Source organism: Neovison vison, chromosome 6 (genome assembly GCF_020171115.1).
Source record: "Neovison vison isolate M4711 chromosome 6, ASM_NN_V1, whole genome shotgun sequence".
NCBI classification, from domain to species: domain Eukaryota; kingdom Metazoa; phylum Chordata; class Mammalia; order Carnivora; family Mustelidae; genus Neogale; species Neogale vison.
In genome coordinates, this window is record NC_058096.1 from 66,063,104 (window position 1) to 66,082,322 (window position 19,219).

At 37.7% G+C, this 19,219-nt stretch overlaps 1 protein-coding gene across 1 annotated transcript in view; it reads left to right on the top strand.

The window, feature by feature from the left end:
• The window catches only part of CFAP91 (cilia and flagella associated protein 91), an 89,720-nt gene that overhangs the window by 20,097 nt on the left and 50,404 nt on the right, over positions 1 to 19,219 (top strand). The window contains exon 6 of the mRNA XM_044251457.1: positions 10,989 to 11,170. Within this exon, the coding sequence (XP_044107392.1) occupies positions 10,989 to 11,170 (182 nt within the window). The remainder of the gene's footprint in view (positions 1 to 10,988; positions 11,171 to 19,219) is intronic.

Here is a 19,219-nt window from a genome sequence, read left to right on the forward strand (position 1 = left end):
GCAGGAAATATAACAGGCTTTCTTAACACACAGAAGAAGACAGAGACCTAAACAAATACCAAGATGGAGGAATTTATCCCAAAAGAAAGAAAAAGAAAAGATCACAGTAGTGATCTAATCAAAACAGATATAAGTAATATGCCTCATCCAGAATTTAAAACAATAACCATAAGGATACTAGCTGGGCTTGAGAAAAGCATAGAAGGCATCAGGGAGACCTTTATCACAGAGATAAAAGACCTAAAAACTAGTCGGGCTGAAATAAAACCTTCTATAACCAAGATACAAAATTGACTGGATGTAATGACATCAAGGATGGACAAGATATGAAGAAGTGCTAGGATAAAATTATGGAAAATAATAAAGCTGAAAAGAAGAGAGAAAGAAAAATATTGGATCATGAATGTAGATTTAGGGGACTCAGTGACTCCACAAAGTATATAGCATTCATATCATAGGAGTCCCAGAAGAAGAAGAGGAAAAGGGGGCAGAAGGTTTATTTGAGGAAATGATAGCTGAAAACTTTCTGATCTGGGGAAGGAAGTAGATATCCAAATCAAGGCAGCACAGAGAACTCCCATCGAAATCAGCAAAAGCATGTCAACACCAAGACACATTGTAGTAAAATTTGCAAAATGTGGAGATAAGGAAAAAAATCCTAAAAGCATCAAGACAAAAGAAGTCCCTAACTTATAAGGGAAGACAAATAACGTTAGCAGGAAACCTTTCCACAGAAACTTAGCAGGCCTGAACGGAGTGGCATGATATATTCAACATGCTGAATGGGAAAATATTATGGGAAAAGCCAAAGTATTTTGGAAATGGGAAAAGCCAAGAATACTCTATCTAGCAAGGTTGTCATTCAGAGTAGAAGGAAAGAGGGTGTTTCCCAGACAAAAACTAAAGAAGTTTGTGACCACTAAACCAGCCCTGCAAAAAATTTTAAAGGAGACTCTTTCAGTGGAAAAGAAAGACAAAAGTAACAAAGACTAGAAATGAACAGAGAAAATCTCCAGGAACAAGGACAAAACAAGTAATACAATGCCACCGAATTCATATCTAACAATAATCACTCAATGTAAATGGACGAAATGCTCCAATCAAAAAACATAGGGTATCAGAATGGATCAAAACAAAACAAAAAAATCAAAACAAGACATCTGTATGCTGCCTACAAGAGACTCATTTTAGACCTAAAGGCACTTACAGATGGAAAGTGAGATGGAGAACAACTTAACATGCTAACAGACATCAGAATAAAGCTGGAGTAGCCATACTTATGTCAGATAAAGTAGATTTTATTTTATTTATTTATTTTTAAGATTTTATTGATTTATCTGACAGCACAAGCAGGGGGAGCAGCAGATGGAAAGGGAGAAGCAGGCTCTCTGTTGAGCAGGGAGCCTGATGTGGGGTTCAATCCCAGGACCTTGGGATCATGACCTGGGACAAAGGCAGATGCTTAACCATCTGAGCCACCCAGACACCCATAAAGTAGATTTTAAATCAAAGGCTGTAACAACAAGAGTTGAAGAAGGGTACTGTATCCTAATAAACGGTCTGACAAACAAGAAGATCTAACGATTGTAAATATTTATGCCCCCAACTTGGGAGCACCCAAATATATAAAACAATTAACACAAACATAAAGGAGCTCACTAGACAATAGGGAACTTTAATGCCCACTTAGAGCAATGGATAGATCATCTAAGCAGAAAATCAGCAAGGAACAATGGCTTTGAATGACACACTGAACTGGATGGACTGAACAGATATATTCAGAACATTTCATCCTAAAGCAGCAGAATACATATTCTTTTTGGGAGCACATGGGCATTGTCCAGAATAGATCATATACTAGGTTACAAATCAGGCCTCAACAAGTACAGAAAGACTGAGATCATACCATGAATATTTTCTGACCACAATGCTATGAAACTTGAGGTCAACCACAAGAAAAAATTTGGAAAGACCACAAATACATGGAGGTTAAAGAACATCCTGCTAAAGAATGAATGGGTCAACCAGGAAATTAAAGAAGACATAAAAGAAATACATGGAAAAAAAAGAAAATGAAAACATGCTGGTCCAAAACCTTTGGGATGCAGCAAAAGTGATTGTAAGAGAGTATATAGCAAGATAGGCCTATATCAGGAAGAAGAAAAATCTCAGATACACAACTTAACTTTATACCTAAAGGAACTAGAAAAAGAGCAAGTGAAACCTAAAGCCAGCAGAAGAAGGGAAATGATAGAGTAAAAATAAATGGTACAGAATTTTAAAGATTTTTTTTTAAATTTATTTATTTGAGAGAGAGAGACAGTGAGAGAGAGCATGAGCGAGGAGAAGGTCAGAGAGTGAAGCAGACTTCCCATGGAGCTGGGAGCCCGATGTGGGACTCGATCCCGGGACTCCAGGATCACGCCCTGAGCCGAAGGCAGTCGTCCAACCAACTGAGCCACCCAGGCGTCCAAACAGAACAGATCAATGAAACCAGGAGCTGGTTCTTTGAAAGAATGAATAAAATTGATAACCCCCTAGCCAGACTTATCAAGAAGAAAAGAAAAAGACCCAAATAAATAAAATCACAAATGAGAGAAGATAGATCACAACCAATACCACAGAAATTCAAACAATTATAAGAGAATATTATGAAAAATTATATACCAACAAATTGGGCAATCTGGAAGAAATGGATAAATTCCTAGAACATATATACTACCAAAACTGAAGCAGGAAGAAATAGAAAATTTGAACAGACCCATAACCAGCAATGGGATTAAATCAGTGATAAAAAATCTCCCAGCAAACAAAAGTCCAGGGTCAGGTGGATTCCCAGGGGAATTCTGTTAAACATTTATTTTTTATTTCTTTAAAGTTTTTATTTATCCATTTGACAGAGAGAGAGAGATCAGGAGCAGGGGGAGCAACAGGCAGAGGGAGAATGCAGGCTCCCCATTGAACAGGGAGCCTGACACGGGGCCTAATCCCAGGACCGTGGGATCATGACAAAGGCCAGACACCCAATCAGCTGAGCCACCCAGGTGCCCCTCTATCAAACATTTAAAGAAGAGTTAATACCTATTCTTCTGAAGCTGTTGCAAAAAAAGAAATTGAAGGAAAACTTCCAAACTCATTCTATGAGGCCTGCATTAGTTCCCAAACCAGACAAAGACATCACTAGAAAGAATTACAGGCCAATATCCCTAATGAATATGGATGTAAAGATAAATTTCCATAAGGTAGTAGCAAGTTGAATCCGACAGTACATTAAAGAGTTACTCACCACATCAAGTGGATTTATTCCTGGGCTGCAAGGTGGTTCAATATTCACAGATCAATCAATGATACACTATATTGATAAAAGAAAGGGAAAGAACCATATGATCCTCTCAATAGATGCAGAAAAATCATTTGACAAATACAGCATCCATTCATTATAAAAACCCTCAACAAAGTAGGGATAGAAGGAACATACCTCAACATTGTAAAGGCCATGTCCAAAAGACCCACAGCTAATATCATCCTCAATGAGGAAAAACTGCGAGCCTTCCCTCTATGGTCAGGGATGTGACAGGGATGGCCACTCTTATCTTTGCTATTAAGGTAGTACTGAAAGTCCTAGCCTCAGCAATCAGACAACAGATTGGCAAGGAAGAAGTCAAACTTAACTATCCATAGATAACATAATGCTCTATGTAGAAAACCCAAAAGACCCCACCCCAAAATTGCCAGAACTGATGACATGAATTTAGTAAAATTGCAGGATACAAAACCAGGGTACAGAAATCTGTTGCATTTCTATATACCAATAATGAAGCAGCAGAAAGAGAAATCAAGAAATCAATTCCATTTACAATTGTACCAAAAGCAAGATACCTAAGAATAAACCTAACCAAAGAGGTAAAAGATCTGTACTCTGAAAACTATAGAACACTTGTGCAAGAAATTGAAGAAGACACAAAGAAATGGAAAAACATTCCATACTCATGGATTAGAAGAGCAAATATTGTTAAAATGTCTATACCACCCAAAACAATCCACACATTCAGTGCAATCCCTATCAAAATATCAACAGGACTTTTCACAGAGCTAGAACAAAACAATCCTAAAATTTGTATGGAGTCACAAAAGACCTTGAATAGCCAAAGAGATCTTGTAAAAGAAAAGCAAAGTTGGAGGCATCACAATTCAGGACTTCAATTTATATTACAAAACTGTAGTTATCGAGACAGTATGGTACTGGCACAGAAACAGACATATAGATCAATGTAACAGAACAGATAACCCAGAAATGAACCCATAGCTATATGGTCAACTAATCTTCGACAAAGCAGGAAAGATGGAATCTTTGGAAAGATGGAATCCATGGAAAACAGTCTGTTCCATAAAAAAGAGTGTAATCTTGCCATTTGCAACAACATGGATAGAATTAGAGTGTATTATGCTAAGCAAAGTAAGTCAGAAAGACAAATACCATTTTATTTCATTCATATGTGGAATTTAAGAAACAAAACAGATGAACATGGCAGGGGGAAAGACAGGCAGACCATAAATTAGACTTTTAACCATAGAGAACAAACAGGGTTGCTGGAGGGGAGGTGGGCAGGGGGATGGGCTAAATGGGTGATGGGGATTAAGCTGGATACTTGTGATGAGCACTGGGTGTTACATGTACGTGGTAAATCACTAAACTACTCCTGAAACTAATATTACACGGTATGTTAACTAAGCGGAATTTAAATTTATTGCAAGGACAGGACTTGCTTTTTTTTTTTTTTTTTAAGATTTTATTTATTTATTTGACAGAGATCACAAGTAGGCAGAGAGGCAGGCAGAGAGAGAGAGGAGGAAGCAGGCTCCCTGCTGAGCAGAGAGCCCAATGCGGGGCTCGATCCCAGGACTCTGGGATCACTTCCTGAGTCGAAGGCAGAGGCCTTAACCCGCTGAGCCATTCAGGCGCCCCACTAAGCGGAATTTAATACAAACTTTAAAAAAAATAAAAACTTTTGCCGTACAAAGACAGTGTCAGTAGAATGAGAAGACAGCCACAGACTCAGAGAAGATATTAGCAAAAGATGTTATTGCTAAATTACCGTTATCCAAACTATGTAGTAAACTTCAAACATAACAATAAGAACAACCTGATTTTAAAATGGATCAAAGACCTTAACAGACACCTCACAAAAAGGATATACAGATTGCAAATAAGAATATGAAAAGATGCTTCGTATCATTTGTCATTGGGGAAATGCAAATTAAAATGATAATCAGATGTCACTAAGCACTTACTAGAATGGCCACCATCTGGGACACTAACAATACCAGCACCAGGAACCCTCATTCATTGCTGGTGGGAAATACAAAATGCTGTAGCCACGTTGGGAGACAGTATGGCTATTATAAAACTAAACATACTCTTAGCATATGATCCAGCAATCTTGCTCCTTGGTGTTCACCCAAGGAGTTGAAAACTTACACAAAAATTTGAAAAATTTACCTGCACACAAACCCATTAGTATTTATAGCAGCTTTATTCATAAATGCCAAAACTTAGAGGCAACCAAGATGTCCTTTACCAGGTTGATGGATAAACTATGGTATATTGAGACAGTGTAATATATTATTCATCACTAAAAGGAAATGAGCTATTAAGTCATGGAAAGGTGTGGAAGAATCTTAAATGCATATTACTAAGACAAGGAAGCCAATCAGGAAGAGCTACAGTATGTATGATTCCAACTATATGACATTCTGGAAAAGACAAAGCTATGGGGATTCTAAAAGGATCATTGATTGCCAGGGGTGGGAGGGGTATGGACGAATAGAAGGAGTACAGAGAATTTTTAGGACGGGGAAGATACTCTGTATGACGCTGTAATGGCGGATAGCTATTATGCTACATATACTACATATTGTAAGGATTTGTCCAAACCATAGAATGTATAATACCAAGAGAGAACTGCAATATACATTATGGGGTGATCATGATGTGTAAATGTATGTTCCTCATTTGTAACAAATGTACCACTCTGGTGAGGGATGTTGATAATGGAGCAGCCTATGCATGTGTGGAGGCAAAGCGTATATGGGAAATCTCTGTACCTTCCTCTCAGTTTTACTGTGAATGTAAAACTGCTCTGAAAACATTAAGTCTTTCAAAAAAATACATTATTTAGCGTTCAGTTACAGAAACCCCTCTTTGTGTTTAGTTTTGTTGGGCCTGGAGGGGAAAATCTAGAAGGGGGTCTGGCAGACAGGGCATGCTCCTGGTGCTTGTGCCGTAGTGGAGGAGGAAGGGTCTGGATAGAGGGAACAGAGCAGTGGTACATGCTGTCAGGGTACCAGTGAGCCTGTGGATGGGATCCAGGGCTCAAGCCAGATGAGAAGCAAATACAGGGTTTTTCTTGTTTTTGAGTCCTGACTGAAGTTGGGGAGGGGTAGGAGAGAGATCATTGTTCTTTCTTACTCAGTTTATTCTCCCTAAAACCAGCTGAAATGGAGAAAAAGAGTATAGGTTGGAGAAAAATAACAAGTTAGAAAAGAATCTATTAAGTTATCATAGGACTTCTGTCAAGGTAGGTTTCCCCCTTTGCATCCTCTCCTCTGACTCATCTAGAAGGATCCTAAATCATCAGAGAGATTAGTCAGAAGGATTCGTTAGGCTTTATCATAATCTTAGCAAATTTGATCAGATGGTTCAAATGTGTATAATTTTTAATTAATAAAATATTTAATTAAATAAAAATTTTAATTTTCTTGATTCAAACCAGTGGTGTTATAATATTCATATGATCTGAGATAACATAAAGCTGATTTGAAGTTATTTCCTCAACTAGAATCTTTATAGTCAAGTAATTTCTGCTGAAAACAAAAATTATAAATATCTAAATTATCTACATAGGTTAGAAATTCTTAACAGCTGCTGAAAAAATGATTTCAGTACCACTAGAATTCAGCATTAATAACAGTTTAAAGTACTATTTCATTACAGGTTGAACCTCCAAGAAGGTGCTTCTTTCTAGCTGACTTGAAGTGCATTTTTAGAGCTCAGCTCTGTATGTTTTGCTTATATATAAACACCTCCCATTGCCTTTGACTATTTTTTTAAAATAGAAACCTTTCTCTCTTTTTGCCATTATATTTCAGTTTTTTGCTTATGTAATTTAATATTCTACCAACTAGAAAACGTATTTTCTTTTAAATGGAAATGGCTATTTTTTCCCTTATTTTTTAGTACTTATTTAATAGTACTACGTGTTTAGATTTTTAGAAAATTTAGAAAACTATAAAAATGAAAAAATTCTGTAATCCTATTCAGAAATAGTTATTTTATTGTATGTCCATCTAGGCATTTTTCTATGCACAAAACACAGGTGTGTTTTTTTTTTAAGATTTTATTTATTTGACAGAGAGAGATTGCGATCACAAGTAGGCAGAGAGGCAGACAGAGAGAGGGAGGGAAGCAGGCTCCCTGCTGAGCAGAGAGCCCAACTCAGGGCTCGATCCCAGGACTCTGAGGTCATGATCTGAGCCGAAGGCAGAGGCTTAACCCACTGAGTCATCCAGTTTCCCCCAAAACACAGTTTTTAAATATAAAAATGTAGTCCTGTTGTACATGCTGCTCTATAGTGTTCTTTTTCCCCTATTTTACATTGAATTGTGGACATTTTTATATGTTTATAAATTCTGATTACATTTTTACTTTTAATAGCTGCATAAATTCCATTATAGGTATGCCATATTCTTTGAAGTAGTTTTTCTATTGACGGTGATCATTTAAGTTTGATTTTTCTTGAAAAAGAGCCACATAAATAGATTGAAAAGATTTCCCTGAGGTATGATTTAGTTAAAAGGGGAAGATGCAAAAATGTATTAATAATATGATTTCCATGTTAGCAAAACAATAATAATCTATATGTGTATATTTGTTCAAGTGTAGAATAATAAGTGTGGATGAAAATACAGCAAGATTCAAGCATAATTCAAGTATATATTCTAGATCTAGGATATACAGAAAGGGTCCTGCTATAGGTAGAAAAGGGAGGAAAAGATATTAAGGGAAACAAACTCAAAAGTAAAAGAGAAAAACACTGCTGGGATGCCTGGCTGGCTCAGTTGGTGGAGATGCAACTCTTGATCTTGGGGTTGTGAGTTCGAGCCTCTCATTGGGTGCAGAGATTCCTTAAAAATAAAATCTTTATTTTGTTTTTTAGATTTTATTTAAATTCAAGTTAGTTAAACTATAGTGTATTATTAGTTTCAGGGGTAGAATTTAGTGATTCATCAGTTGCATATAACATCCAATGCTCATTACATCAAGTGCCTTCCTTAATACCCATCACCCAATTACTTGGTCCCCTCACCAACCTCCCCTCCAGCAATTCTGTTCCCTATAAGAGTATCTTATGGTTTGCTCCCTGTTTTTATCTTATTTTTTCCTTCCCTTCCCCTGTGTTCATCTGTTTTATTTCTTAAATTCTACATGAGTAGAATACGGTATTTGTCTTTCCCTGAGTTATTTCACTTAGCATAATACACTCTAGTTCCATCCATGTCATTGCACATGGCAAGATTTCATTCTTTTTGATGGCTGAGTAATATTCCTGTGTGTGTGTGTGTGTATACACACTATATCTTTTTTTTTTTTTTAAAGATTTTATTTATTTATTTGACAGAGAGAAATCACAAGTAGATGGAGAGGCAGGCAGAGAGAGAGAGAGGGAAGCAGGCTCCCTGCTGAGCAGAGAGCCCGATGCGGGACTCGATCCCAGGACCCTGAGATCATGACCTGAGCCGAAGGCAGCGGCTTAACCCACTGAGCCACCCAGGCGCCCCTACACACTATATCTTTATCCACTCATCAGTTGATGGACATCCAAAAATAAAATCTTAGAAAAGAAAACAGTGCACTGTTTTTAAAGCATATGTGCTATCATACTTGTTATAAAATATATATAAATATAAAAATAACCATATATCATTTTGATAACATATAAAATATATAAAAATATAAACATTATCATACTTGTTATAAAATTATGTTAATAGTAGACATGTTTATTTTTTGTAATATTTTAAAGATTTTATTTATTTATTTGACAGAGAGCTAGAGAGCACAAATAGGCAGAGTGGCAGGCAGTGGGAAGAGAGAAGCAGGTTCTCTGCTGAGCAGGGAGCCTGACATGGGGCTCGATCCCAGGACCCCGAGATCATGATCTGAGCTGAAGGCAGATGCCTAGCTGACTGAGCCACCCAGGCCCCCCAGGAGTAGACATATGTTTGAATGAATTAATATAAAATTTTTTTCCATACTTAAAAGTAACCAGAATAAGAAAAAAACAAAAAGTTGAAAATATGGATCTAAGATTGATGCCTAATAACCTCAGGTGCAACCATTTTTTAAAAACTGGTCATTAAAAAAAGTTTTTTGGTTTTTTTTTTGTGGTAACATTTTTTTTTATTAAATTGATTTATTTATTTTCAGAAAAACAGTATTCATTATTTTTTCACCACGCCCAGTGCTCCATGCAATCCGTGCCCTCTATAATACCCACCACCTGGTTCCCCGACCGCCCACCCCCCCACCGCTTCAAACCCCTCAGATTGTTTTTCAGAGTCCATAGTCTCTCATGATTTACCTCCCCTTCCAATTTACCCCAACTCCCTTCTCCTCTCTAACACCCCTTGTCCTCCATGATATTTGTTATGCTCCACAAATAAGTGAAACCATATGATAATTGACTCTCTCTGCTTGACTTATTTCACTCAGCATAATCTCTTCCAGTCCCATCCATGTTGCTACAAAAGTTGGGTATTCATCCTTTCTGATGGAGGCATAATACTCCATAGGGTATATGGACCACATCTTCCTTATCCATTCGTCCGTTGAAGGGCATCTTGGTTCTTTCCATAGTTTGGCGACCGTGGCCATTGCTGCTATAAACATTGGGGTACAGATGGCCCTTCTTTTCACGACATCTGTATCTTTGGGGTAGATACCCAGGAGTGCAATTGCAGGGTCATAGGGAAAAAAAGTTTTTAAGTTTTCTCTTACACATCAGACTTTATGAATATGTTTGTATATATCTCTGTATATCTGTTTATATTTCAGTCAACATGAGAATGCTGGTTTCTTTGCAATTTGATCAGTGTTAGGTATTTTCAATTTTTTAGATATTTGCTTATGTGATATAATAAAATAGCATCTTGTGGTTTTATTTTACTTTTCTTTAATTACAAGTTATGTTCATTATTTTTTCATATGTTTGCTACAAGTTTTCATTTTTGTCATTTGTTTATCCATTTTTCTTTTAGTATTTAACTGTCTTACTGATTTATAAGGCCTTTATTTGGTAATAAAAATATTATGGTATATTTACTTATGTTACCTATTACTTTTATAGTCTCGTTTTTTACATTAAATGCCTTAAAATATCTGAAATTAATTTCTATCCAAGGGATGAGGTAACTTTTATATAGTTAACCAAGTAATGCTAGCATTAATTAATTGAGTCATCTATCTTGAAAGAGCCTTGCCTTTTAAAAAAAATCAGAAAGCATCTCTTCTCTTTTCTCTGCTCCTGAATTTCTAGAGGGAAACAAATTTTGTTGTATAACTGAAAGCAGAGAATAAAGAAACCAGAAGTTAGCAATTCTCAGCAGGTTCAGAAGTAACTGTATGACATCCTAGAATCTACCTTTTATAGTTCTATACTACATTCCCGTCCAGTGATACACAGATAAGTAGGTACTTTTGTGATTAGATCTGGGCTTTTATATCCCTTCAGTTTTTTGGAAGAGGTGAGACTAACAAGGCAGTTCTCTCAAGATAATTGGGCACAATCCTGAATACACTGGATTCATGAATTTGTGCATGTTTAAAGGGGAATGGGCTTAGTGAAGCTAAGGATTTATTTCTACGTGACTGTATAGTATTCTAAGTGATTGGATCAGGTTTTAATTTTTGAAATAATTTTCCTTTTTAGGACAGAGGCATATATTTTCCCTCCTACTCCTGCTAAGTACCCTCCTGTACCTTCCAAGTATACCGTGGGTACTCAGACTGATTATCGGGATGCTGAAGTTCAAACTGATCCATATTCTCCAGAATATGTAGTATGTCAGGATTCAATCCCTGAGCTCTTGACTCTGGCTACTCTTACGTGGGGTGAGTTGACAATTGTCTTGATTATTTTTGAAGGCCTGTCCTGATAACAGTGCATGCTGTTGAGTTCCTGGAAATGATGTGCTCAGAGGTAACTGCCTCTGTTGCTGTTTAAAATGTCTTGCTCAGCAGAGCTACTTCACAGACTCATGCTTCTATTGATACTTTTCTTCAAGGAGAGTATACCCTTTCCATTTTAAGGAGGCTTATTGTACTTTATCCTCGAAGCTGAAGTTCTATTTCAGCTTAATTTTGTGTTTATTTGCTGACTACTCACCTCCCCCCACCCCCCAAACTGTTTTTCCTAATGAATCAATTCTTTTTCATTGAGCAATCCTCACTCCCTCTTTACATATAAACTTTTTTTGAGTGTATAATACTGAATGTATATTCCTCCATATGTAACAGTATTATCTTACTTTGCCAAAATATCTTGCAGTTATCAAAGCCCTCTTACATACCCCTATTGGATGATTTGGGTGATTTCTTTTGCTGTTTTCTCTAAAATGTCAATATGGTTCAGGCTCAGAAATTCACTCTTAGAATGCAATAAAATCTGACCTAGGCCTATATTATGTGAAATTAGAAAAATTAATAAGGGGACGCCTGGGTGGCGCAGTTGGTTGGACGACTGCCTTCGGCTCAGGGCGTGATCCTGGAGTCCCGGGATCGAGTCCCACATCAGGCTCCCAGCTCCATGGGGAGTCTGCTTCACTCTCTGACCTTCTCCTCGCTCATGCTCTCTCTCACTGTCTCTCTCAAATAAATAAATAAAATCTTTAAAAAAAAAAAAGAAAAATTAATAAGGACAGGGGCTTTTTAAAAAAATATTTTATTTTATTTTTTCAGTGTTCCAAGATTCATTGTTTATGTACCACACCCAGTGCTCCATGCAATACATGCCCTCCTTAATACCCACCACCAGTCTCACTCGTCTCCCTACCTCCTCCCCTCCAAAACTCTCAGTTTGTTTCTCAGAGTCCACAGTCTCTTATGGTTTGTCTCCCTCTCCGATTTCCCCCAACTCACTTCTCCTTTCCTTCTCCCAATGTCCTCCATGTTATTCCTTATGCTCCACAAGTAAGTGAAACCATATGATAATTGACTCTCTCTGCTTGACTTATTTCACTAAGCATAATCTCCTCCAGTCCCATCCATGTTGATACAAAAGTTGGGTATTCATCCTTTCTGATGGAGGCATAATACTCCGTTGTATATATGGACCATATATATCTTCTTTATCCGTTTGTCTGTTGAAGGGCATCTTGGTTCTTTCCACCATTTGGCTATTGTGGCCATTGCTGCTATGAACATTGGGGTACAGATGACCCTTCTGTTCACTACTTCTGTATCTTTGGGGTAAATATCCAGTAGTGCAATTGCAGTGTCATAGGGTAGCTCTATTTTTAATTTCTTAAGGGATCTCCACACTGTTTTCCAAAGTGGCTGCACCATTCCCACTAACAGTGTAAGAAAGTTCCAGAAAGGGGCTTTTGGAAATGACTAGACATTAGCTTCTTGAACTCACTTGATTGTAGCTGGGAAACTGAGAGCCAGAGAAGCCAGCTCCTCCTAGGTGTTAGAGATAGTTGGTTCACTGTAATGATTTTTATTGGGACGCTTGGGTGGCTCAGTCGGTTGGACGACTGCCTTCGGCTCAGGTCATGATCCTGGAGTCCCGGGATCGAGTCCCGCATCGGGCTCCCAGCTCCATGGGGAGTCTGCTTCGCTCTCTGGCCTTCTCTTCGCTCATGCTCTCTCTCACTGTCTCTCTCTCAAATAAATAAATAAAATCTTAAAAAAAAAATTAAATTAAAAAATAATGATTTTTATTAAAATGAGTTACTTTTGTTTCCCAGTTGTGATAGTTTGCTCTGGTCAAGTCTGTATCATAGACAGTAAAGATGTTCATATCTGAGACCTAGTTTGGTTGTTGTTTCCTGGCTCTCCTTACAAATTCAGAAGCATTCTTTACATCCATACTTAAAAGTAGAGGCTCTACTTTCAGATGAGATTTTCAGAGGAGATTTCAGACAGATTAAAAATATGCTGAAACTTTTCCCTTCTGCTCTGAATATGTATATGTATTAGTGTATATATATGAAAATATATATTGGTTATATGTATACTAGTGTGTTTGTATACACATATATACTTTTTAAGAAAGGAAGAAAATTTCCATAGTTTAGAAGTATAGACTTCCTGGGTGCCTGGATGGCTCAGTGGGTTAAGCCACTGCCTTCGGCTCAGGTCATGATCTCAGGGTCCTGGGATCGAGTCCCACATCGGGCTCTCTGCTCAGCAAGGAGCCTGCTTCCCTCTCTCACTCTCTCTCTGCCTGCCTCTCTGCCTACTTGTGATCTCTGTCAAATAAATAAATAAAATCTTTAAAAAAAAAAAAAGTATAGACTTCCTAAAAGAAAGAAATAGCTGGGAGCCTAAGATGATGAGCAGGAACTGTGAATGGTAGGGAGCCTGATCTGAAATGCCTGCCTGAACTAGAAGAAGCAGGACTTTTCTCCTGCCCACAAGTGGGGCCGAAGCCCAGTGCCTGCCAATACAGATGTTGAAGTATCAGTAAAAACCACTGAGTCAGGTCTACCCCCTCATTTGTAAGGCCCTGAGTAGGATTTTAAATGGAGGCCTATATACTATATGTGTAAGATGTTTTAAAATGATAAATCAAGTTAATATCTGTTAAGTAAAATATTTTAAGGAAATAAATCTGTATTTTTCACAAATATATCTTTTTTTCTATTTTTAAATTTTTTTATTTATTTATTTTCAGAGAGAGAGTGCATGTACAAGCAGGCAGAGTGGCAGGGAGAGGCAGAGAAAGAAGCAGGCTCCCCGCTGAGCAAGGAGCCTGATGCGCGGGACTCAATCCCAGGACCCTAGGATCATGATCTGAGCTGAAGGCAGATGCTTAACCCACTGAGCCACCCAGGCATCCCTACAAATATATCTTTATAACAAGTTGAAAGGACAAGTTTAAATGGAAAATTCTTAGATACCTTGGGATTCTTTGGAGGAATGGGGCAGCAAGAAAAGAGGCTGCCTGTGACTTACTTTTTTCTCTGGCTCTGTTCCACATCATGAGGAGCCTGTCATGTATGCATGTGGTTACTTCACCTTCTTTTTCCAATCTCTGCATATATATCCCTGTAAACAGCTGCCACGTGGTTACTCCTTGGGTTTAAGGGTGAACGAACAGGGGCACCTGGGTGGCTCAGTTGGCTAAACATCTTCTTTCAGCACAGATCATGATCCCAGGGTCCTGGCATCAAGCCCAACATTGGGCTTGCTCGGTAGAGAGCCTGCTTCTCCCTCTCCCTCTGCTGCTCCCGTGCTTGTGATTTTTTTCTCTCTCTCTCTGTTAAATGAATAAAATCTTTTTTAAAAAGGGGGGGGTATGAACAAACAGCAGCATATAGTCTGCCCAGGGGAGTCTGAATTCTAGGAAGAGGTCCATGTAGATACTGCAAGGAGGCTTGGGCCATTTGTTAAGGAATTCCAAGGTCTCTAACAGTGGAGTAGGTTCAGCTGGGCATGGTCTGTTGAACTCCTCATCTTATGATAATGGGCAGAGCTCTCCCCTGCTATATTTCAGGTATATGGTGTTACACTTTACGTTCTTTTATTTTGTGATTCCCTTGACTGATTTTTATACATATACTTTATTTTACTGGTTTTGTGCTTCCTACTTTTCTTACTCCTGTTTATGGTCTTTCCTTTCCACTCATAGAGTCTCCATTAACATTTTGCAGAAGGCTGGTTTAGTGGTCATGAATTTCCCCAACTTCTGTCTCCCTGGCAAACTTTTTCTCTCTCCTTCTATTCTGAGTGATAGCTTTGTTGGATAGAGTATTCTTGGTTACACATTTTTCTCTTTCAGCACTTTGAATATATCATGCAACTGTCTTCTGGCCTGCAGTGTTTCTGCTGAAAAATCAGCTTGTTATCTTACAGGGTATTTCTTGTATATAACTACTTTTTTTTCTTGCTGCTTTAAAAATTCTTTACCACTACTTTCTGCCATTTTAATTACCATGTGCTTTGGTGTGGACCTCCTTGAGTTGATTTTGTTGGGGGCACTTTGTGCCTCTTGAATCTGGATTTCTGTTTCCCTCTCCAGATTTGGAGAGTTTTCAGCTGTTATTTCTTCAAATAAAATTTTCTTCCCCCACCCTTTTCTCTTTTTCTTGGATCCTTATAATGCAAGTGTTATTACACTTGATGGTGTTGTTGAGTTTCTTTAATCTATTTTCATTTTTATTATTCTTTTTTGTCTCCTGTTCAGCTTGATTGTTTTCCATTACTCTGTCCTCCAGTCACTGAAATATTCATCTGCATCCTCTAGTGTACTATTTTTTTCTCTTCAGTTATTGAGTCCTTCATTTCTGATTGGTTCTTTTTTATGTTTTCTCTCTTTGTTGTGTGTCTCACTGAGTCCTTCACTCTTTTCTCCATTTCAGTGAGTATGTTTATGACGATTACTATTTCCTACCAAGCATATTGCTTATCTCTATTTCATTTAGATTTCTTATGATTTTTCCCTGTCCTTATTGAGATTTTCTCCTGTCCTTTCATTTGGGACATATTCTTCTGCATCCTCATTTTGTCTAATTCTCTGTGTCTGTTTCTATGTGTTATGAAAGTCAGCTATATCTGCTCTTGAAAGTCATGGATGTATGAAGAGGTGGTCCTGTAGTGCCTTGCATTTCAATGTCCCCTTTTCACCAGACCCTGGAATTTCAGAGGCATCTTCTGTGCATGTTGTTTGTGCCCTGCTGTTGTGGCTGAGTTGTGTTTACCTTCAGTCTAGTCATCTGCAAAAGCTCTTTGCCTGTTGTGGGCAGGGTTTGGTCCCCGTGTTTTAATTTTGCCAGTCTGGGATTGCCTTGAGCTTGAGTTGAGTCAGACCAGGGGTTTGCCAGAGCTTCAGTAGCACTGAACAGCAAGGTATTCTTCCTGTATTATCCCTTGAGATAGTGTTGTTGGTGAGTGGGACCAGCAGTTAGTTCAGAAATCTGCCCCCAGCCCACTGCTATGTGTGGTTGGACTGGTATGTGTGGTTATCTTCCCCTCTCCCTGGGACAGGAATTGCTTGGAGTGGTGGTGGCCCCTTTTGGGGCTGCTTGCATAATGCCAGCCTTGGATGGACTTTTGCCAAGAATGGTTCCACAGGAGACATGGGATCAGAGTTAGTAGTGTCAGCAAGGTCTGTCAGTATGTACGGAGGTGACCTGCAGCTGCCTGGGACAACTCTGCTGAGGCCAGCTTGGTTGGAGAGAGCAGATCTTCAGAAGACTGTGGGGCAGGGTATGCTATTAGAAAGGTTGGTGGAGATTATTCCTGCTTTGCTGATTCTGGCAGTTGTCCATATATCTACACTGGAGGGTGGAGGTGGGAAATGGCCCCTGCCAACTTCTTTGTTCCTCGAAGAGTCTCCCAGAGATCCCTGCCCCTCCAGCACAAACTCTGAGATAGTAAATAAACCCCCCTCTTGTACATCCCAGATGCTTATCAAATTTCTGCTTCTAAGTTGAATCTCAGTGGGGCTATTTGTTGTGCTGTCTCTTTAAGGGTAAGGGCTCAGATTTCTCTCATCCTCCACTCTCCTGGGGCTGAGACCACTGATTTTTTTTTTTTTTTTTAAGTTCCAGGTGCTAAGCCATACTGATTTTAAGTTAGCGAAGCTGGACCCCTCTGCCTTTCAAAGCCAAATGTTACAGGGATTCCTCTTTCTGGTGCCTGTCCCCTGTGCCTGGGGTACCTGGCATGGGTTCTATCCTCTTTGTACTCACTGCATTCTTCCCTTTGGTGGACAGTCCTGCAGGTCTGTTTGGCTCCCACTATGTCTTTGCCTTTCTTACCCTCCTTAGTGTGTCCTCTTTTCAACATATAGGTGTGAAGTTTCTTCTTCCAGTCTTTGTTTTTTGTTTCTTTTTTTTTTTTTTTCTGATTATTTACACTGATGGGAATGTATCTAGTTGCATCTGTTGGATGAGACAAGCCTAGGATATTCTTGTTCTGCCATCTCCCCACAAGTCCTTCCTCTACATTTTTAATATAGTGATGATTAGGATGTGTTCCTGGCATTTAGCATATGGGATTGGGCTTGGGAGGTAGGCTGGCATGGATACTAAATATCCTATCCTGCATTCAGCAGTCCCATATAAGAAATAATTGTTTGCTCAGTATGGCAGTGATATCACTGATTGAGTGATGCAGACTTTTGATTGAGAAATGCTGACTCAGTGCAGTAAGAGGGAAAAAATCAGGTATGAGGATTAGAAATAAAAAGCAAAACTATACTTGTAGACAGTTTACTTATTTAGAAAATCAAATGAAATTACAAATTATCAGAACAAAAAACCTGAGTTGAAGGTAGATGATTGTGGAATTGACATACAAAGATCAATAGCTTTCCTATATGTGAACTATGTCTATAAATATATAAGATTATATTTGAAAATATAATCTTAAAGCAACAAATAACAACCTAAGAAAGTCACTTAGCAAAAACATGTGTATAGCATTATGGAGAAAAATATAGTGTTCCTTAAGCATGTGAACAAAGATTTGATAAAAAGAGGAGCATACCATGTTTACAAATGGGAAGACTCCTGCTTGAATAAATAAATATTATTTCTCCCCTAAATATTTTATACCTTCAAGCAATGCTAATCCAAATCCCTATTTCCAGTATAACTGTACATATATATATATATATATATATATATGTCAGTATCTTTACTCTTCTCTTCCCAGAAACCACACAAAAGCAATAAGCACAACAGAACTCCCACAAGGTACAATTTCAGTGAAACTACAAAAAAAAAAAAAAAAAAGAAAAAAGAAAATCTGTGAACGACTACTAAGTATTTGTTAGGACTACAAAAAGCAACTGAGTTTAGGCAGAAATAATGTGGGAGGAAGTAAGGAAGCATGGGCTGTGGGGGAGCACCTGGGGAATCTCAGAAGGCTTGAGGAAAATTCTGGGAGTCAGGTTTGGCAATATCCAGAAAAATTTAAAGTGATTATATTTTATGATCTAGCTGCTAGACTTTAGGTCTTTCTAAGGATCCTAGAGAAATTTTCATATTGACATAATGAGAGCAGTACAAGGATGTTTTCTGCAGCATTACTATGTGTACTCAAAAATTGAAGCAATCTAAAACATCAATTTTTAGAAGATAGCTTAAATTCTGGTTGAGTCCTACAGTGGAAGAATGAAATTAGATCTCTATCAGTGTGACTAGTGTCCCCAAGACAAAATTGAGTAAAAAAGCAAGTTGCTGAGTGATACTTAAATATAGTAAAATATCATGTATATAAAAATTAAATAAAAATTAAATAAAATAAAAATTAAATAAAATTAAATATAGTGTTATATTTTTACTTATGTATAGTTCATTTTTTTCCAGCTTTATTGAGATATAATTGACATATCATATAAGTTTAAGGCATACCATGTGATGATTTTATATATATATATATATTACAAAATGATTGCCACAATTACTTAACACACCCATCACCTCACATAGTACCTTTTTTTTTTTTTGGTATGTGTGGTGAGAACATTTGAGGTCTACTCTCTTGTCAGCTTTCAAGTATACAGTACAGTATTTTTAACTATAGTCGTTATGCTGTATGTTAGATATCCAGAACTTATTCATCATATAACGGTAAGTTTGTACCCTTTGACCGCTTTCACCCATTTCTCCCACTTCCTTGCCCCTGGCAATCATCAGTCTACTCCCTGTTTCTATGAATTCAGTTTTTTTTAGATTCCAGATGTAATTTTTGTTTTTTTCTGTCTGACTGATTTTACTTAGCATAATGCCCTCAAGTTTAATTCATGTTTTCACAAGTGGCAGGATTTCCTTTTTGTATGGCTGAATTTTATATATTTTATATTACATATAAAATTTATCACATTAATTATAGTCAGTATTAATTATATTAAATATTACATATTTATATATGATAAATTTTGTTATATCACATAGTGATCATATTTAATATAATGTTAATTATATTTAA